We start from the raw sequence: 19,058 nt of genomic DNA, 5'->3' as shown, positions 1-19,058 counted from the left end.
CATGGGCAACGTCTCCGTTACCGTACGTCCGTACGTGCATCAGACGATGAGAGTCGCGACACGATTGTACGTATACTACACCCTTCGTACACCGCTCTTGTCTCCTTGCCATGAAGAAATGCTGCTTTGATGCGTGCCAACTGCCATGGCAGTCAGTCAAGCATGGCACACCGGCAGCTTTTCACTACCGTACGCGCATGCATCAGATCAGATCAAAGGCAGCTGTGATGCAGTAACTAGCAAGCAAGATGGTAGATGGCGTCACAAGGGACAAGACTAGGGGCTCCTTTGGTTCACACGAATGGAGAAAGGAATAGAGTGCCAAAATTTTCTTTGCCTACCGTTTTAGAGGAAAACTGCAGGAAACTTACATCCAATCGGACCTCTTTTTCTTGCTCTGACACGTAGTATCAAGGAAAAACATTTTGTCTTCTTTCTTAAACTAACATCTATACTGCTACTGCTCATCATCCGAGGTGTCGACGCCAACTAAGCTAATGTAAGGCTATTTTCAATAGCTATTTTAAAAATTCATCCCTAACACTATTACAATATACCTTATTTTTTTCTTCTCCAACAGGTATAGTAATATAAGTGTCTTTTTTCTATCCGCAAGTTTGCCACTAGCTGTATCCCACTATATCCCTGTAGAGGTTGATTCTATAGCTATTGGAGAACGATACCGCTGGTTCCGATCGGCAAAACTGTGGCAACAGTGCCTGGGCACAGGGATACGGTAAGTTTTGCCGATTCTTTTGAAGATGGCCTAAGCAGCACTATATGCTATTGTTGCAACTCATCAAAAACGGCTACTTCTACAACTTTCACTGGCTTTCTGATCATCTGTTTTACACATTAATTCCTTTTCTATTCATTTTTTTTCTATTTCTATATTTTTAATTCTTACGTTCCAAATGAGTCTTAAAAAAGAATAGGTGACCCTTGAGAAGCCGGGGAACGAATATGTATGTACTTTGAAGTTTGAAGAGCATTCCAGATTATTCAAGTTAACTTGGATCTGGGCAAAATTTAGCCGAAACCGATGCGTTGAACAAGGTGTCTGTCAGGCTTGGGAGACATGGCCAACCCGGATCTCGATGGTGCACAACAGTAGGCAGCGCTCCGGAATGGAAAGAGAACTCGACAAGCGCTGCAGCTCGCATGGGATTCCTGCGCGCGTCTCCCGAGGCAGGCGCGGGATGGAAGGCCTCCGTGGAGGCGAGGACCAGGTCCGGCCAAGGCACGCACGATGGAAGATGGCTCGCGACTACGTGGGGCCACGCCACACAAAGGTCCAGGTACTCTTTCTTTCCTCTTTGCTAATAGCACCCTGTTTGTTCAGGGCTCAATTTCTCAAATGCTATCGACTGGTCTCCCTTGATGCGCAGTAAAACTTGGTGGCAATGCAGTTTCAACGTCTCAAGTAGTAGCAACTTGGTGGTGCCAAACATCTGTTTTGCAGTAAAACTGAGATAAACACTTAACGTAGTAGTACAACAATGATACATAGAAGACAATGACGGACCTAGAACTAACACGAAGGAGGGACTCTCTTCTTCTCTCATTTTCTTTTTTTTTCTTCCTCTTTCTTTTCCACCCCTATTTTCCCTGTATTCCAATGGCTAGGGCAATGGTGAATTCAAAAACAAAAATAATCGAGTGTTTCAGGCTTTCCTATTAAGAACCCGAGTGTCCTACTTGTTGTACTAAAGAATGTCACATAAACTCCTATATATAATGAATCGTTGAAAATAAAAATTTAACGGTGTCCTGTGCACCCTAAAGATAGAAGGTAGATCCATCTAGATATTGAGCTTAAGCTCCTCTAGCCCATGAAGATCTGTTGCTTGCAAAAGAATAATATAGATCATATTTGGCAGAGCTGCAGCTTAAAGATTCATACATGATTTGAAGTTTATAAAATAAAATCATTTAAATATCTATTTTTAATTTAAAAACAAAATATCTTAACCACAGACACTCAATCTGTTCACATAACCGGCTCAAAATTTTTAAGAACTAGAGCTCCAATAAATATAATAGCCTGAGAAATTGAGAAGAAACAATAACTTATCAGTACCTACCACATCAACTGCCACCTGTCTCCGCCGTTCCGGCAAAACTCTGCAGCAGCGGCAACACTAGTACTGTGCACGATAGGATCGGTATTCTGCTTGCAGGGCATTCTCCTCCAGTGGTTGCTCCCCCAAAATCCATCAGCAAAGCAGAGGAAAAAAAGGAAACTACAGGGGCCTAAGAGCAAATGGTCCCCGGGTCAAATCCGGAACTCGCCGAGACCCCCACCCCCCGTGTCGACCCCGCATTTCAAATTTCCTCGCCCTCCCTTCCCTTCCGCCCCTTCTCCGGCCACCGCGAAATACCTCGCCACCGCCGCCTCGGCCCCGCGCCGTGCCGTGCCGCCCCTCCTTGCGCGAGCGCCATGGACAGCGACGACGAGGAGATGCGCGATGCCTCCTCCGCCCCCTTCTCCCCTGGCGGCGAAGGCGGGGAGGGGGGATTCGAGGCGGAGGTGGAGGGGGTGGGCGAGGGCGTGATGGTTATGGAGGTGGCGTGGTTCCAGGTGGACCTGGACTACGAGTTCGACGCGCCCAGGTGGTTCGACCTCGCCCAGGAGGAGGCGCCGGTGGAGGCGGCGGCGGCGCAGCTGTGGTTCACCTCCACCCCAAGCTACCCGCCCTCGCGTGCGTGCCTTCTCGCTCTCCGCCCTTGGAAATTTCTCATTCTGTTTTCCGCATGGAGGGGTGGTGATTTGGGAAGGGGCCGGGGTCATGCGGGAATGGGAGTGGTTCCAGCGGTCGGTTTGCGCTTGAAATGTGATGCTCCAAAGTTCCTCCTGTGTTATATGTTTATGCAGGTTCCCTGGCGGAATTTGATGGATTTAGGAAGTGGCCATTTCACGAGATTTTTATGGTTCTTAACATCTTATTATGTCATCAATACTATATATTAAAGCTCCAAGAATTGGAGCGGTCAATGCACTGTAGCTTTATGTGGTTCTATGTATGTATACATGTATATATACAGATATGGATACTATATGTATACGTATATATACGTATATATGTATCTATATTTACATGTATAATATAGTTTTTTATGAAATTCCAGAAAAATAGCGAAAGGTATAATAGTTATATTGATAAACCGGTTGAAATAATCTAAAATGCATAGAAAAATATCTAAAACTCAAAAAAAAATATGAAACAAATTTTGTTAGGTTCGTATTACTATCGTCTACATATTAAAATTATGTGCATGCATAAAATAATACTGTTTTCCTCATAATTAAATGAATGTGTTAAATATTAATAAATTCATAAATAAATATTGAGATGCCCAAAATTGGTGAATCTAATTTTTTTAGTCTTCTTTTGTCATGTTTTGTGCAACAAAAAAACGGGTGCGGTGTAGGCGTGCCAATCTGCCTAGTTTCTTTTACTCGTGCATAAATGATCGGCGCTAGTTTCGGTCGCCGAATTTATGCTTCTTATGATGTTTTGAGTTAATCCTTTGAGCATAGCGGGGCAATTTTGGTGGAGATGATTTGTTGGCACTTTCAATCCATGGAGCTTTATCAGTTTGTGAAAAGTTAGGTTTTTGGTAATGTTATACTATGATGGTCAAATGTCACTGATCCGTGATTAGTATAGACGATAAAAATGTTTGCAAGGTGTAGACATGTAGATCTTGATGGCCAGCCACAATGAGAATCTGGTCCTGCTATCCTTACAGTATCCGCTCTAATATCGATATCGTAAGCAAAGTGATAAAAACTATCATTATTGTTTGATTTGGAGGCTTATATTTGCAACACAAGCTAGTAACCAACTTTATGTATCATCTACTGCTTAGGGTCAATGATTAAAAATGGATAAAGCACGTGCAGTTACTATAGCAACAATTGTTGATTGATCGACTGTATAAAAAAGACATTATGTGCTACTTTATTTAGCTCCATCAACGTCAAACTTTCTATTTCTTCTTTTTAACTGTTACTAGCATTCTACGCCTACTTAATCACTAACCTTTCCTTGTTTGTTTCTGTAGCTTTAATTGCTCGGATGTTAGCCGAAGATCTTGGATTGCAAAGCTTAAGAATCATTGCAGATACAGATGTTGTGCATTGTTCTACAACTTCTCATGAATGTTCCAGTGGTGCTGAACAAACATTCCATGGGAGTGAAGGTCTCGAAAAGCTAAATGCTAAAGCTAAATGCTAGCATTGAGTTTCCTGAACTCTACCATTTCATTTCTAATCTGTTAATTTGCTTCATCATCCAGTTATCATCTACGTTTAGATTTTGCTTTATTTTTATTAATATGTCACCGAATAATGCTTGTATTCTACTTCTATTCATGTTTTGGATATTACTGTTAATTCTGAGCATTGCACACCCTCCACTTGATCACTATAGTGTTTAGCTTTCTAGAACAATTGGGTCGCAGTAGGCCAGTAGCAGCAAACACGAGGAACTCCAGCTTTCTTGAATATAAATATTGATACCAAGACATGCTAAGCAAAGTCCTTTCTCTTGATGAAAGGTACCCGCTAGGCTACATATCAACATGTTTTTACAGCATGCCTACGTCTAGCCTGGCAACAGACAAAAATTTCAAATATAAACCATCTAATAGAACCAAGACAAACTCTTGGAACAGTTTGTTTTTCAGCCTGGCATGCTTGATGCTTCTATATTTTCATTGATTACTTCCAAGAAAGTTTAATTGTTTGTGTTTTTTTTTCTGTAAAATAGCACGGGGACTATGTGATGGAGTATCAGAAAATGAACGAAGACCTGGCAATCGAACTACTATGAGGGGCACTTCCTCGAGAGGCTCCACGCTGATGAAGCCTACAGCCAGTCAATTGGCCAGGCAAAACAGACAAGTGGGAGTGAAGAATCTGATGCAGTAAGTACTAAGTAATATTATGCATTAAAGTAACCGATTTTGTGAACTTTTTCTGGGGCTGACTATAAAAGAATTGGAGATAGCATTTTCTTTGTTTATTCTGTGAGCCACCTGACTAAATGAAATCCTCAAATTTATTGTCACACCTGCACTATATATGCTGTTTGGTTTGTTCATTTAGATTAATTATACGTTATGAAATTGGTGTCTTCAGCATTGACCATAACAGTTTATGCCAAATTATGGGTTTCAATATTGTTGTAATCACAAGTATTCTCTTCGTTTTTCTTTTTTCCCCTTCATTTTTTAACGGTATCCCCAAATGGCCAAATATCTGTTATTATTACCCTCGACTTACCTAATTTTCAATAAATCTAAAATGTATGGCATCCGTCTTTTTAACCAAAAAAGAAACTGTCTTCATGTTTGTGAATACCGTTTGGATCTCAATTTGATTTGTTTTCAGGAGTAAAAAGTCAGTGGGCGCGAGAAGTAAGAGGAGTACAATGAGCTCGAACGATTGCACTTACCAATCTGCTAAAAGGCAGAGATTAGAAAATGGCCATCTCAACAAGGTATGCTACAATTCCATGGGGACGTGAAATTTACCAAATTTCTGGTGAAGCTGATTTTAATTTAGATTAATGTGAAGTTGTTCATCATTTAAACTTTCTATTTTTTTGGCTGTGTAATTGTCCAACTTAATGTTCTTGTTTGATCTGAACTAATTTACAATGTTTATCTTGACTTTGATTTTGTCAAGTGGCATTTGCAGCTCCTGTTGTACTTATGATGGCAAAAATAACAGCCACTAAACTTTCTAATTCCTGTTGTACTTATGATGGTAGTGTCATTTGTCTGCACCTGCGAGCTTCAGTATTGGCACAAAAATAAATTTATTTCCCCCCTGCAAGTGGTGTACTGGTGTTGTCATTTGCTTTAGTTGAGGCCTTCAGCGTTGGCACCAAAATGAACAAAACATAGAAAGCCGAGTTGCATATTACATGCCTTGATGCTTTGTCAGTATGCAAATGTATTGTGGATTCTCTGTAGCATAAATACATCATGTGGATTATGCTTGCCTTTTGAAGGGAAATCCTAGTTTTCTTCCTGTAGAAACTTAAATTTATGTTCCTTGCTAATTCGGATGAACTGCTGTTCAGTTAGTTACTGGAAGTACCAACAGTCTTCAGAAATTGGCAATAACTTCAATTTTTTATCTAGAAAAATCTAATATCATCTTGAAGTGAACTAACATTCTTTGATACATTTTATTAGCATGAATTATATGTAGATCCCACACTTCTGTTTTTGATACTTGAACGCTGGCTTGTTATCTTGAGATATTTGTGAGACCTAAAGGTGCAAATCTTGCTCTTTACTGAAGCTATTTGCTCGTGCTACAGGCTGCTGCTACTCACCAGCTTGAGTTTATTCATAAAAATCATGAAAAGGTAAAAACATCCTCAAACCATCTGTTTAAATTGATTATAAATAGATACTTCATGCTTGCACCATCCATATATCCGTTATTTCCTGGACCATCTTTCAGATGCTGTACTGTTCCAGTTCTCTGATGCTACTTATATTGGGTTTTTAATATATAATTATATTTATATCTTTTTTAAAGAAAAAAATGCATGGCTGCTACTTTTGCAACAAGTCATAGTTGTTGCACCGTTTCTAAACTTCCCTTTAAAGATATTGCTATTATGTTACAAAACACGGTCATTTTGCTATTTTTCTTATAGTTTCTATTAGTTATGCCTAAAATTTTGCTTGACATCAGTTTCTTATGGATGCTACAGAATGTTATGAATCGCAACATTGATCGTCCTAGTGGTCTACCCAAATTGAAGGTTACAATTCCTAGAGAACCTGAGTTGGCAACAAAGCTAAGAGCGGAGAGGTCAAGGGTTCTAAGAGCAGTGTAAAGTCATTTTTACTTGATTTTATGTTTTGACTCCTGAATATAGGTACTTCTACTATGGTAGTTTTCACACCTTTGCCTGAAAATTCCAGGCCAGCTAATTCAAAGCAGTTGAATCAACGGGTTGCACCATCTGCTTCTACCATGCAAGTGACATCAACAAGGAAGGTGGGAACTATCAAACATGTACTTCTTAGTTCTTTAAGTGGTTATGAATCACATCTGCATTTGCTAATTGATATCCATTATTACCTACTTGCTAAGAAGATCAGTGTAACAAACCCTTACACATGTACCTGAATGTTCCAAGGTTTTCATTTTGAGAGGAGTTTACACACATTTTTTGAGTGCTAAATGTAAAATCATGGCATAGTTGCACGATCTTAAAAAAATAATGAGCAGAATGGTTCCCACGAACATATGCTTAGTCTAACATTCTAGGTGTGATTTTATTAATGTTATCTCCAAAGAAATGAATGATTTCTAACGATCTGCAGAGAAGATAGTTTGGGGAAACCAATACATTCATACATCATTGATTCATTGACTGTAAATTAACTTCGCCTTCCCTTATTTTATCCTTGTACAACATTTTGGAGCAAATTTCACAGTTGAAGATGTTCTGTTTGCTCCTATTTTTTCCCCTTGTAGTTTATCCGGTGTGCTATACTAGAATATGTGCATCCACTTTTAATTAGGCAGCTACTGGATTTGCAATATGTATATGTTTTTCTCTCTTTCTTGTATAGTTGTATACTTTGTTGCTGGTTTAGATTCGAAACTTGTTCACTAGCAGGTGGTTCAACCTTTTCGGGCTACTGATAATCAGCATGCAAGTAGACAACACAATGATGTTGGGTCAAATGTGCCAGCATGTACATCGAATCGTGCAAGGCATCTTAACAAGTAAGTCTGTTTCATAGTTTTCCAGCGGACTACCCAAATTCTACTTCTGTCATACTCTTATGCAATGGTCGAATCACCAATCTATTAACTACTGCGGGTCCTGTGGTATACCTCTGTGTGTGTGTGTGTGTGTGTGTGTGGCTTTTGTCAAGGCATGACTTGATCTGGCAAAAGACGATCTGTAAGATTCCTTTTGTGATACCATCCATTTCTACAGCTTTTTGTTTGTTAACTTATGCATGTTTTGTATGTTGTCTCCTAGCAGTGTTGATAAAAAGCCAGAAGATTGCAGAGATGACCTGTTTAAATTTAAAGCTCGGCCTTTGGATAGAAAGGTAGCTGACATTGATAATATCTTCTATGTCTGTGGTCTTATTTTAACTTTGAAGACTCTAGTTTCAACTGGCCTGGACGCTTATTCTAAAGTTTCTTTTTTGGATCATATTTCAATGATGATAATTCCATGTTTCTGGGTTTTAGTGCCTTTTTTCTTGTACATTAATCAGATAGAAAGGAATTGATTGTCGGATCATATAGTTGCATGGGGAATAGTTATAGATAAACTATATGAAGGTTCCTGCCTTGCAGTTTGTTGAAACAGCAGATGCAACTAGTGAATCTAGTATCTTCTTCCTTAAACAGATATTAGCAAGCAAAGGTGATGTTGGTGTATTTCGAAGTGCAAAAAGGAATACAACTGTGCCTAAGGTAATTTTGTAGAAATACTCCTTTTTCCTTTGATTTTTTGTTTGTTGCCTGTGGCTGAGATAAGAATGTATAGCCCCTTGATTTCTCAAACTATCTGCATTTTGTGGTTTAAAATCGTAGGAATTCAACTTATCAACAAGCAGGAAAGGCAATCCGGCACCATTATCTGAACTCTTTAACAAGGTTTTTCCGAATGTAACATAAACGGGTCGCCTATACGTTGATGACATTGATATTTACACAAGTCATTTTGGCAGCTTTCTTTAACTGCTGGAGCACACCGTGGAATAGACCGCCAGACCAGTGGCCTGCCAAATTATATCACTACCAAGGTTCTCTCCTTGTTTCCCTTTCGTTTCTTGTTTGTAACTCCCTTGCATCTTATTTCGAAGTGCTCAAAGATCTCTTTTATTATATTGCAAGGATTGCAAAGAGAACATGATTGGTAACATGCAGTGCTAGCTCTGGTAAGTATATTGTTTCTCTACCTTATGAGATAATTATCATGTTGTTTCTCGAGTTAAAAAAAGATGCATGACACAGCTTCCATTTGTTTCTCAATTTTCAGACCCAAGTCAATCAAGAAATACAATATACAGGATTTCTCTTTTTCCAATGACTGGTTCAGATTCCCATTTCTCCGCCTGCACAAAGGTAAATACTTATCATATCAAATGCGATATAATTAAGCTCATGTGTTGACAGTGCTCCCCCACACCAATCGTCTGTTTTGTAGGACTTACAAGGGAGCCCATTGTCTCCTTCATTTAACAAGATGAAGCCATATATTATTTGACATTGAGGCACCACCGCTGAGGTGCGCGTCCGGCAATCTCCGGCATTCGGATAGTTGACCACTTGACCCTGGGAATCAAACGTTGTTTCTTGTCTCAGCCTGTTACATAGTTGTTGCTGCTGGGCAGCTTAACGTTATCTCTTCAGCTGCCCATAGCCATGGCTGGGATCCTTTTGTACAGCTAGAGAAACCATAGCTCACCAATCCTGCATCCTGCCTTTCAACATATTGCCATTATCTGGCCAAAGCTGTTCGCTTCTTCCCCATCGTAGTTGAGAAATGGAAATGATTTGTGTCCAAAATTTCCAGATGCATTGGAGCAGAATTTTATTGTTGCTGTAGATGGCAGCAGCAGACCAGGAATCTCCCGGTTCACAGAATCACGGTTGTGGTTCAGGGAGCGGTCAAGCTCACGCATCCCTGAAGATCGGTCAGTGAACCGTGAGATACCACTCCCGGGCACATCGGTTTGTCCCATCACGTCCGAATAAAGCGCAGCACTTGCTGGTTCAGGCTCTCCACCGTCGCGGCGGCGCTGTCGCCATGGACCCCGACCCGTCTGACAGGCGGTTTGCACGGCGTCGGCTCTGATAGATTTTTTTCCTGAACAGAAAGAAAAAATTACAAACATCTCTTATATTAAAACTTTTGGGCAGTACAAACCTCTCTTATATTTAAGAACCTAAAAGTCAAGCAAATTATATTTTTTAATAATAGAAGTATAACTTTCAGTCTTTGACATTTAAATTCACATTCAAGAGGAATCAAATTTAGGTGTTCTAGATATACATTCACACTCTTAACCAATTGAGTTAAGCTCAATTTCTACATAAAATTATATGTAGGTCTTTCATTTATGTTCTTCAACTTCACTAACTCCTCTAATTTCGACCTTTGCCTCTGCCCATGGCATTTCTCCACTGGACCCCGGCACGATAGAATGTTGAAGCTGAAGTCAAATTTTACAACTGGATCTGTCGAACAGCCTCAAACCTTGAAATCATCATAAAATCCAACATCTCATATCCAAAGTTGAGACACATCTTAAATTGTGAAGGAGTTGTCGCCTCACACGCGCGTTAGAGTGTGTTTGGTTGAAGAGCGAAGTTGGATGAGATATGACCATTCATATTTTTCTATATAAAATGATTTAATTTTCTGTTTAATTGAGATGGATAAGATGAACTAGTTTTCTGTTTGTTTGGTGGGATTAGTTGGATAGAATGACCTAGTTTTTTGTTTGGTTGGTGGAATTATGATGGATAGGATGATCTATTCATATTTATAGTACATCACATGAGAAAAATATTAGTGATTTTTTCCCGATTTTTTGGAATTTATTTGAGGCATTAAAAATTACTAAAAGTTAAAAAATAAGTTTTTTTAGATAATTTTAATTAATATTGGTTTATATTTTTTGGATTAAACCAATTAAAACGGATTGCTAATGAGCTCTAATTTACTTATAAAAATATTTAAAAAATTTAGACCACTTTTATACTTTAAAATAAAATCGTGAGTTAAATAAAAAATATTAACGCTTATGTACACGAAACGATCACGGGAGCTGGATGGCTCCATTCTATCGATTTGGCCGGACCGAGCTATCTAGCATCTACTCCGCTTTCTCGTACAATCAAACAGCAGGTAAACATAAATAGTCATGTCCCAGACGGCTCTATCCAACCATCCAAACGGACCCTCAGTGTGTGTTTCTGTGTTCGATGATGCTCGCGTTGCATGCGAGGACGAACCAGTACTGTTGAGTTTAGGGCCATGTCGTGAGCCGCATGCGTGACAGGATTAGGATGGTACAGTGCAGTCGCCGGCCCAAGTGAAAGGCAGCAGGACAAGTCTCTGCTCGGCGTTGGGGAGCTGCGAGAGAGAGCAGCTGACCCTGGGCTTCAGGGGAGATGCCAGTGGTGTGCATCGATGTGTCACGCACGGTCCGTGCGTTACCAGCTACATGGCAGCGCCTGCTATGCTTCGATACATATAATCTTAATTTATTATTACATCATTTTCACGTAAAGAAAACAAGAGAAGAAAACATAATAGCATGCACATAGTCTATGATTAAACAGCTATCCATTCTTAATAAAGATTTATATAGCTACCATCTTTAAAAAATGACATGTTCATAAAATATCTTCATTTTGGTTTTCTTTTATAGCCGCCTCCAGAATCGTAACTAGTATGTTTCTTTGAAAATTTCCTACATCAAAATTATAGAGATCGTTTTTTATTAAAAACAATATCATATCTACATATACGTATAAACCAAAATATGGCCGTCACCCCTACTTAGAACTTGGAAATTAGAATTACCTCTCCTTTTCCTAAGCCAATTTCCTATTATATAGCCTATACTGTTAGGTTTTTGAATTCCTAAGATAATAAAGATTATTTGCTAAATAGATCTAACGAAATGACACTAAAGAACAAATGCAGCGCCTGCTACTAACAGAAGCCTTCCATGCTTCAGCTCAAAGCAGCAGCAGCATCTGCTGTGGCTGGCAGAGCATCGCATGATAGGGTCAAATCGGAGAACCGAAAGGGCATCATCTGCTTGCAGAACTGCCATTGACTACCAGACGAGGCGGAGCGAGCGAGGGTTTTGACACGGTCCTGAGTGTCTCCTACCTGTTACGTGTTCTTCAATACTACCGTAACACAGAAATTCCTAGATGTTCCATTTCCCAGCAAAGATTTCAGAAACAGTACAGGTGTACATCACAAACAAAAGCGAAGAAGTATATTCATCCATTCAACGCAAAAGTTCCACTGTGCGAGTTGCCAGCTACACCTAATCTGACGAACGGGCAGGACACTGAAGCATAAATACAGATCAGTCATGCACCGAGAGGCAGAGGCACCTACCAGTACACAGCAACAGCAGAGAGGCAGAGCAGCTCATAAATCCCGTCAAAAAAAGGGTGATGCATTTCATTTACACTAGACATTGCACGACCCTCTCCAATGCAGGGTGCATGGTTCAATTCAATGCGTTTCCAGGATCCAAGAAATTCATGGCCTCTGGCTCTGAATCGCAACACATAAATGGCTCAGATTCAAGGCGCTCACGGGACATCTCTGATCCGCTCTCATTACACCAAGAACCACACTCCTAGCAGCAACAGAATCTTCTTCTGTTTGGACACTTCTAAATCAACACCAACAAGGACAATGGACATCACCTACTTCTTCGAATCCTACAACTATTTCCTGCACTGTGCTACTATGCTTTTACATTCTTACTTCCAGCTCTACTTGGGCGGAAAAAATTGGGGTCCCTAGAGTTAGAGAGAATCATGACATTGTGTGCTTGGATATGACCTCGCCGAACCTTACGAACCACTGCTCGTCGGAGGAGCTATTGTCGCTGATGTCAGACACGTCGTGGTTCATGTTGGTCGCCGTCGTTGCGAGAAGGCGTGTGTAGTCGACCGTCTTCGTCGTGGGAGGCTTCACGGCGGGGGCCGGCAAGAGGGAGAGGAGCACCCTTGCGACATCGTGCATGGTTGGCCGGTCGGAGGGATGCCGCTTGGTGCAAAGCAGGGCGAGCTGGAAGCCTTTCCGGACCAGGTCCATGTCTGTGCACGTCACTGACACCTCCGAGTCCACAGCCTCCATCACCGTGTTGTCATCAGCTTTCGAGAGTATCTATACATGCAAGGAACATGTAGTCATGCAAAACATTCCAAGAAATCACAGTACATTTCTATTTAATCAGTGAAGTAGGTTGGAATCTGCAGCTACATTTCATCATACTGTTCAAGTTGTTCAGTATTTACTTGCATGGTCTGTGTAACAAAAGTTAACAAGGAAATTCAGCATGGGTCACTTACCAATTGATGCAAGTTTGATTCGTTGTCGACGGCCTTCTTCCCTGTAAGCAACTCCAGAAGAACTATGCCAAAGCTGTAGACATCTGATTTCTCATTGAGCCTCGACGTCCGGGCATACTCTGGATCAATGTAGCCGATGGTTCCTAGCACATAAGTGGAAGCATGGGACTTGGCAACTGGGACACATTTGGCGATGCCGAAATCTGAGAGGTGAGCTTGAAAGTTCTCATCAAGCAGGATGTTTGAGGACTTGACATCCCTGTGGATTATGCGAGGGTTGCAGTCATGGTGAAGATAGGCCAGTCCTTGCGCAGCACCCACCGCGATCTTCAGCCGTGTGTCCCAATCAAGCTTCACCTTCTTTGATGGACCTGAAAGAGACCACAGATCATCAGAGAACCTTAACGAGACCCACAAAAGAATAAAAGACGCAAATAAAAGTCTAACCGTGGAGAAGATCCCACAGGGAACCGTTTTCCATGTAATCGTAGAAGAGCAAGTTTCCATGAGGAGAGAGTGAGAAGCCGTGAAGGCTGACAAGATTTCTGTGTCGGATGCTACCGATGGTCTCTAGTTCTGTCTCAAACTCACGGTGGCTATTGTTATACTGACTGTAAAGCCGCTTGATAGCAATGGCCTTGCCGCTCTTGAGCTCACATTTGTACACAGTACTTGATGCACCGTAACCAATGATGTATTTCTCGCTCAAATTCTCAGTCAACCTCATAACGTCTTCATAGGTATGGACAGCCATGTCCATTTGAAGGACTACTAGCTTTGGTGGTCCTGGAACATGATCAAGAAAATTACAGATGAATGTCATCATATCAGCGCAAGCCTCTGGCATAGATTGCAATTCAAGGGGTGAGGTACACAAACCTTGTACTGGCTTGTCAGATCCTTTCTCAGGTGGCTGTGGATGATTTGTTTTGTATATTGCCAATAGCATAATGCAGAGTAATATGATGAAGCCTAAGATGATGCAGGCAACAACCGTCCTAGAAATATTAACTGGAGCATACGTTATGTAAGCATGAGTTAGAAGCAAATGCAGTAGTGACTGCTGAGTATTAGCTCAGGAATTGTTTGGTACCTTTTGTTCCATGAGAGTGTCCACAGGTCGAGTCTTGGCAGTACACATGCAGCATTGGATTACCCATGAAACTGCAATTAGGTATTGGTTTCTATAAGAAAATATAATCCTATAGAAAAAGGGTATCAAAGACTCAGATGGAGTCAATTGCTTGTACCTATCCATTGGGAATTTTGAGAAGTTCTTTGCCGATGGGACACGTCCAGAAAAGTTGTTGTATGACAAATTTCTGAAATGGAAACCACACATGTTTTAATGATGGAGAAGTCATTGCCGATGCTAATAGGATAGACTTAGCACACAGAACTTACAAGGTATTTAAGCTGAAGCAGTTAGCCAGCTGAGCAGGGATCTCCCCAATCAAATTGTTGTTGTTAAGAATCCTGCATAATAAAACCACAGCTCAGTAAAATGCTAAAGTGGCATGAAGTCCAAGTTCAAACTAATAGTATCATGAAAGAGGACTCACAGACTATCAAGGTCCTGCAACTGTCCAAGTTCTTCAGGGAGATAACCAGACAAGTTGTTGCTGGATATATCGCTGTGCATTTAAAAAAAAAAACCTAAGATGAATCATATGATTGAAAGATGACTATAACATATCACAAGGGTGTTCACTTACATTACTTGGACGCTTCTCAAGTTTCCAAATTCAGCAGGCACAGACCCAGTCAGATGATTTTTACTCAAATTCCTGTATGTACAATTTTAAACATTAGGCAATAGTGCCCATAAAAAAGACTATGAATTCTAAAGGGTTGATCATCAACATACAATTGAAGGAGATGCTCAAGATCACCAATAGTAGGAGGAACTGGTCCAGAGAATTCATTGTAGGAAAGATCTCTGTGCCAAAATGAAGGAAGAAGGTTTAAGTTATCAACCCAAAGCGGATGCAAACTAACAACATAACTCGGAGAATTCATAGCTCTAGGTAACAAATATTGGTAAAAGGGCCTCCTTACAGTGTGTCCAAGTTGACAATGTGACCAAGTTCAGGTGGAATCTGGCCTTTGAAATCGTTAGAAGAAAGGTTCCTGTAAATTTATTTTTTAGAAAAAATAATAATATATTGGAGTCTTCTCAAATAAAGCAATGATTGTAACTTGTAAGCAAACTGCTGCATGTGCAACTACTCACAGGTATGTTAAGCTCTCCAACTTATGGAAACCAGCAGGGATAGAGCCATTCAGTCTATTGCCATAAACATTGCTGAGAATGAAAGGAACACGGTTAAGCATTGGAAATGCAAAATTGTTCTGTCGAATACTAAGATAAATACATGGTTACAAACTTACAATTTGTTCAGTGCCGTGCACGAACTGATATTTGTGGGAATATGACCCTCAAGATTGTTGTTGGCAAGATTTCTAGAGAAATGTAGAACGTATCAGAAATTCCAAAGATCAAAACTAACATTAGTTCACCTACTTGCATACGGGACAGGTTCTTACAATTCGAATAATTCTGTGAGCTTGCCAAGCTCAGCTGGAATTGTGCCTGCTAGTTCATTATCATTCAGTTGCCTGGATGGAACAAATACTGAACCTCATTAAGATTTTACATCAACAGAACTGCACAATTATTTAGATAACAATCACTTACAGGTAGCTAAGTTTGCTCATGTTCCCCAGTTCTGGTGGTATGTGTCCAGTAAGTTTGTTGCCATGTAAATAGCTGAAAAAGAAAAGTGGTAGAAACTATTAATAAAAGAAAAGAAGATGGTTTCGGGAAAGAAGAGTATTGCTGATGATACTAACAGTTTGCCAGTGTAGGATAGGTTGCCAAATATTGGAGGAATAGGCCCTACCAATTCATTCTCGCTCAGGTCTCTGAGAAACATTTCAGACAAAAGAACTCATTATGGACTAGTAAAAAAACCGATAAGTATGTATTGAAGTGTTGTATTTTACTCACAGGACAGCAAGAGCCTGCATGAGGCCAATCACTTCTGGAATTCTCCCAGTCAGTCTATTTCCTTGAAGCGAGCTGTAAAACAACAATGCAAGAATTATACAGAAGGCTTTCAAGCAAGCATCCACATATGCATGAATAAGCGAACAATATAGCAAGATTTGAAAAAAACAGGAAAACTTACAGTGTGGCTACTTGAAGATAACCTATGTTGTAAGGTATTTCTCCAGATATTTGGTTGTATGAAATGTCTCTGCATCCCATACAAGAAATTAGCATCATAGTATATGATACCTATGAGAGCCAAAACATCAATAAAATTGCTCGACAACCAACATACAGAATCTCAAAGCTCGTGCAGTTCCCTATGCTCTCTGGAATGGTTCCTGTGAGGTTGTTTCCCCTTACATCACTGCATATATGGATGGCAGCTAATGTCAATAAGATGAAGATGTACCATAAACATCACCACATAATTTAGAGCAGAGCAGATTACTTACAAGTACCACAGGCCAGTCAGTTGGCACATGTCAGGTGACAAAGTTCCAGTCAGAGAGTTACCCCTCAAGCCTCTGAAGATCACGATCAGAAATGTTAACATCTGAAAAGTATTTTCTATAGTAAACAAAACGACATGCTTCAGAGGGCTTACAGGTATTGCAGCACTTCATTCCAGTAGATGAGCCTCGGGATGTCGCCGGTAAGCTTGTTCTGCGCTAGATCCCTATTTCAACAGAACAAATGGACATTTCATTATAGCACAAAAACTTCTTCCCCTTGGTATGAACATTATAGCACAAAAAGGTAGGTAAACAAAAAGAACACAAATCACTAAATGTGTCCAGGAATCACAAAATAAGTAAAGAGTCACGGATAGAGAAAGATCCTAGGAAGCTTACAAGAACTTGAGATTTGGAATCTGGGACAATGTTGAAGGTATGGGCCCAGTGAGCTGGTTGTTCTTCAAAATCCTGTATCAAGAAAAGAGAGAAAAATATCACAAAACGAGCAACTTAAAAGCATTGAAGAGAGTGGGTAAGAAGAGGCATAAACCACAAAAAACAAAATCTCTAGTACCACAACACTTGTCTGTACCATACAGTAAACTTTACACAAAGTCAATCCTGAAATGCAAAATAAGGAACTGGCCTCCCGTTTCTAACTTCTAACTGTGAATCCCCAAATATCCCATAGATGGGTGAAAAAGTGATCACATCTCAAAAGATGTTAAAAGGCAGGCAAGAAACAAGAGTAGGGACTTACAGCTGCTCAAGCTGCTTGAGCTTGGAGATGGAGAAGGGGATGTCTCCATACAGCAAATTGCCAGACAAATCCCTGCAAAGAATAAACATAGCCCAATTAAAAAAATACTAACCTACAGCAAAAGGGTGATAACAAAATAAAAGAAGACTTGGATTAGGGAAGTACAGATATTTTAAGTAGACACAATCCCCAATCTCATCTGGGATTTGGCCTGTGAGTTTGTTCTCCTTGAGATCCCTGAACGAGCAAATCATTAGCACACAAATAAACAAATCAGCAAGCAAGACCAGAGGGCAGCGGCTTAAAGTAAAATACTAAAGAACTGTGTCACATCATGGCATGAGGAGTCAAATCAGGTGTAGGATTTAAAAAAGAGATGCAGGTGTGGTCAAATGCACAAAATCTCAAGCTGATGCAAGGAAGGGGAAATAGTACGGTAGTCCTACGCATAGGCACTCACACGGACTGTAGGCTCTTGAGCTCACCCATAGCCGGCGAGATCTCCCCTCCGAGGTTTAGATTTGACAGGTTCCTGTATTTTCACAGAAAACAATCTCATCAGAAGATTCTTCTTTTCCAGCAAACAAATAAGAAAATCATGCTGCTGCTACGGCAAAGAAGATTTCAAGAACAGAACTTCAAAAGAAAGAAAAGCATGCTGCAAGAGCTAAAAAAAGTAAAACCATCACAATGATTTGCTCCAGATCAAAATGCAAGAAAAAATACTTTAAAAAACCCACATGGAACACCAAATGCAGATAGGAAGAAGGGGAAGAAGATTTCACGAACGCCGTCGCGCAACGGCGAAACTAAAGCAAACAACAAGGAGATATCGAAGAGGACGCACAAGGCGACGACGGCGAAGGAGGCGCTGTCGCAGGTGACCCCTCGCCAGGCGCAGTGGTCGCGGCCGCCATCCCAGTCCACCAGTGCGTTGGCCGCGTTTCCGAACCCCGCCTTCACCGCCATCAGCGCCTGCCCCTCCCCCTCCCCGTCCCCTCCTCCCGCCTCCGCCGCAACGGCCGCAAGAACCAGCACCGCCGCCCACCACCACGGCAGCGTCACCCTCGCCGCCATTCCAAGAATCCGCAAGAATCTTGAAACCTTCGCCCTCCCGGCCCGAAAGCCACAACCTTTCCGGCCTTCTCCTCTTGATAAACCAAACCCGGCCAAGAAGCTACCACCACGCCAGCACCGGCACCAGTATTGCTCCATGTCCATGTGATGGGAAGGAGTAGGAGGGCGACGGGGTCGGCGTGTGATGCGAATGGTGATTTGTGGTGGTGGTGGCGATAGCGACGTGACTGTTGTTGCTTTCGGGGGGCAGCCGCTGCACTGCACGAAGCGAGGAGAGAGAGAGAGGAGGAGGAGGAGGTGGTAGGAGAGAGAAGAGGGAACGGAGAGAGGGGGAGAGAGAAGGCCAGAAGGGTGGGGTGTTAAGGCTGACGGTTTCGGGCCCACTGCGTCAGTGACTGGGCCCTGGCAGAGGGGTACGTGTAGCCTGTAGGGGCCCGTGGCCTCCATATTTTAAACCTCTCTATGGCCGTCCGCCTACAACATCGATGACATGCCGGTCCCGCCAATCTCTGGGGACAACATGTCAGTGGGTGAAGGAGCAACTATCTCCTCGGCATGGGAATCCGGGCCCACCTGTCATCGTGGGTGTGA

At 41.3% G+C, this 19,058-nt stretch overlaps 2 protein-coding genes across 2 annotated transcripts; one reads left to right on the top strand and one right to left on the bottom strand.

Moving 5' to 3' along the window:
* The first annotated feature begins 1,972 nt into the window (after positions 1-1,972).
* Positions 1,973-9,586, top strand: LOC133927840 (protein TPX2-like). The gene is made up of 15 exons (XM_062374228.1): positions 1,973-2,702; positions 4,069-4,206; positions 4,776-4,932; positions 5,399-5,507; positions 6,339-6,386; positions 6,741-6,862; positions 6,955-7,030; positions 7,659-7,768; positions 8,034-8,103; positions 8,411-8,476; positions 8,597-8,659; positions 8,734-8,808; positions 8,900-8,943; positions 9,045-9,130; positions 9,213-9,586. The coding sequence occupies exons 1-13, from the start codon at positions 2,264-2,266 to the stop codon at positions 8,936-8,938; spliced, it is 1,512 nt and encodes a 503-aa protein (XP_062230212.1). The 5' UTR covers positions 1,973-2,263; the 3' UTR covers positions 8,939-8,943; positions 9,045-9,130; positions 9,213-9,586.
* Positions 9,587-12,188: 2,602 nt separating this feature from the next.
* LOC133926160 (LRR receptor-like serine/threonine-protein kinase SIK1) lies at positions 12,189-18,786 on the bottom strand. Its single transcript, XM_062371948.1, has 26 exons — positions 18,238-18,786; positions 17,851-17,922; positions 17,556-17,627; positions 17,391-17,462; positions 17,027-17,098; positions 16,780-16,851; positions 16,628-16,699; positions 16,468-16,539; positions 16,312-16,380; positions 16,131-16,202; positions 15,974-16,045; positions 15,819-15,890; positions 15,668-15,739; positions 15,512-15,583; positions 15,354-15,425; positions 15,179-15,250; positions 14,988-15,059; positions 14,836-14,907; positions 14,683-14,754; positions 14,525-14,596; positions 14,371-14,442; positions 14,214-14,284; positions 14,000-14,131; positions 13,568-13,906; positions 13,121-13,491; positions 12,189-12,935 (listed from the first exon to the last, which is right to left on the bottom strand). Exons 1-26 carry the CDS (start codon positions 18,609-18,611, stop codon positions 12,582-12,584), a joined length of 3,078 nt encoding a protein of 1,025 aa, XP_062227932.1. The 5' UTR covers positions 18,612-18,786; the 3' UTR covers positions 12,189-12,581.
* Between the last annotated feature and the right edge of the window lie 272 nt (positions 18,787-19,058).

Source organism: Phragmites australis, chromosome 8, assembly GCF_958298935.1.
Source record: "Phragmites australis chromosome 8, lpPhrAust1.1, whole genome shotgun sequence".
In the NCBI taxonomy this organism is placed as follows: domain Eukaryota; kingdom Viridiplantae; phylum Streptophyta; class Magnoliopsida; order Poales; family Poaceae; genus Phragmites; species Phragmites australis.
This window is presented reverse-complemented; position numbering and strand designations above follow the sequence as displayed.